The sequence below is a fragment of the Primulina eburnea genome, chromosome 8 (genome assembly GCF_022965805.1).
Source record: "Primulina eburnea isolate SZY01 chromosome 8, ASM2296580v1, whole genome shotgun sequence".
NCBI classification, from domain to species: domain Eukaryota; kingdom Viridiplantae; phylum Streptophyta; class Magnoliopsida; order Lamiales; family Gesneriaceae; genus Primulina; species Primulina eburnea.
In genome coordinates, this window is record NC_133108.1 from 31,752,015 (window position 1) to 31,754,012 (window position 1,998).

Below are 1,998 nucleotides of genomic sequence, written 5' to 3' on the forward strand. Positions count from 1 at the left end.
TACTGCTATTACAAGAATTTGACTTCGAGGTCAAAGATAAGAAGGGAAGTGAGAATCAAGTGGCTGACCACTTGTCAAGACTTGAGCTAGAGGATAGGAAAGAAGAAGGAGCAATACAGGAAACATTTCCGGATGAACAACTCTTTGAGGTAAGTTCAGTACTCCCTTGGTTTGCTGACATTGCGAATTTTTTGTCTTGTGGTATTCTTCCTCCAGATCTGAACCACCATCAGAAAAAGAAGTTCTTCCATGATATCAAAATTTTCTTCTGGGATGATCCTTGTGTGTATAAGAGATGTGCTGACCAAGTGATTAGGAGATGTGTTGACGGTGTCGAAGCACACCGAATTCTTGAGCTATGTCATTCATCCGCATACGGTGGACATTTTGGAGCGACACGAACTGCAGCTAAGGTATTACAATCAGGTTTTTTCTGGCCTACGTTGTTTAAGGATAGCTATACCTTAGTTAAATCATGTGATAGGTGCCAAAGGTTAGGAAACATCTCTAGGCATCACGTATTGCCACTGACAAATATTTTGGAAGTGGAACTTTTTGATGTATGGGGCATAGATTTTATGGGACCTTTTCCCCCTTCTTTTGGTCAATCTTATATATTATTAGCTGTAGATTATGTTTCGAAATTGGTGGAAGCAATCGCCACCAGTACTAATGATGCTCGTGTTGTAGTTAAGTTTGTGCACAAGAACATCTTCACCAGATTTGGAACACCGAGGGCCATCATAAGTGACGAAGGTACGCATTTTTGCAATAAAATTTTCAACTCACTTTTGGCTAAATACAGTGTGAAGCACAAAGTGACACTAGCATATCATCCTCAATCGAATGGACAAGCTGAAATATCCAACCGGGAAATCAAACAAATATTAGAAAAGACTATCAATACAAACCGGAAGGATTGGGCTATGAAGTTGGATGATTCACTATGGGCTTATCGGACCGCATTCAAGACGCCTATTGGGATGTCTCCCTATAGGCTGATTTTTGGTAAAGCCTGTCACTTGCCGCTAGAATTGGAGCATCGAGCATTCTGGGCAGTTAAGAAGTTGAACTTTGACTTGAAAGCATCTGGCGATGGAAGAAAACTACAGTTAAATGAAATGGAGGAGTTCCCTAATGATGCATATAAAAATGCCAAGATTTACAAAGAGCAAACCAAGAAGTGGCACGATAAACTCATTGTAAGAAGGGAGCTCAAACCAGGACAACAAGTATTATTGTTCAACTCCCGTCTGAAGTTGTTTCCTGGTAAGTTGAAATCGCGTTGGTCAGGTCCATTTTTGGTGGATACAATGTACCCTCATGGGACGATTGAGCTAAAATGCAGTGATGGGAGGACTTTCAAGGTGAACAGACAGCGAGTTAAGCCATACTATGGGACTGAAGTAATGCACCTTGACAACATTCCATTGGGCGGATCGACTTGATGTAGACTGATGGTAGTCGGGCTGAAGACGTTAAACCAAGCGCTTATTGGGTGGCAACCCAAATTTTTGTTTCTCTATTGCATTTCATTTTCGGTTTTGCTTTTATAGTTGTATTATTATTTTTAGTTGTGTACTTTTAGTATAGTGTGTGTTTATATCTTCCCAAATCTAATGAATTCCAATTGTTTTCTTTTCAGGACTAAAAATTGGAAAAGAAAAAAATTTTCCCGAAGGAAAACCGCACCCGCGGTCTCTGTAAACAGAAAATATGAAAATTTCCAGAGAGCACACCGCACCTGCGGTACATTTTACACCGCACCCGCGCAAGATTTCCCGAGAACAAACCGCACCCGCGGTCTCTACTGGACCGCCCCTGCGGTCGCTTAATATCGAATTATGCAAGATTTGTCGAAGGAGCACTGCACCCGCGGTAAGTAGAATACCGCACCCGCGGTCGACGAGTGAGATATACAACATTTACGAAAGCACACCGCACCCGCGGTCTCTACAAGAGCGCACCCGCGATCACTGAATACTGAATTTCAAAGGA

At 41.9% G+C, this 1,998-nt stretch overlaps 1 protein-coding gene across 1 annotated transcript; it reads left to right on the forward strand.

The window, feature by feature from the left end:
• Positions 1 to 983: 983 nt before the first annotated feature.
• On the forward strand, positions 984 to 1,448 carry LOC140839158 (uncharacterized). Its single transcript, XM_073205791.1, has 2 exons — positions 984 to 1,232; positions 1,275 to 1,448. Exons 1-2 carry the CDS (start codon positions 984 to 986, stop codon positions 1,446 to 1,448), a joined length of 423 nt encoding a protein of 140 aa, XP_073061892.1.
• The last annotated feature ends 550 nt before the right edge of the window (positions 1,449 to 1,998 follow it).

What these genes read in the sequence shown, in the direction of transcription:
- LOC140839158 (XM_073205791.1), top strand. Translation starts at nt 984, where the DNA reads ATGTCTCCCTATAGGCTGATTTTTGGTAAAGCCTGTCACTTGCCGCTA. An exon ending in AGCTCAAACCAGGACAACAA is followed by an intron (nt 1,233 to 1,274) that starts GTATTATTGTTC and finishes TTTCCTGGTAAG; the next exon opens with TTGAAATCGCGTTGGTCAGG.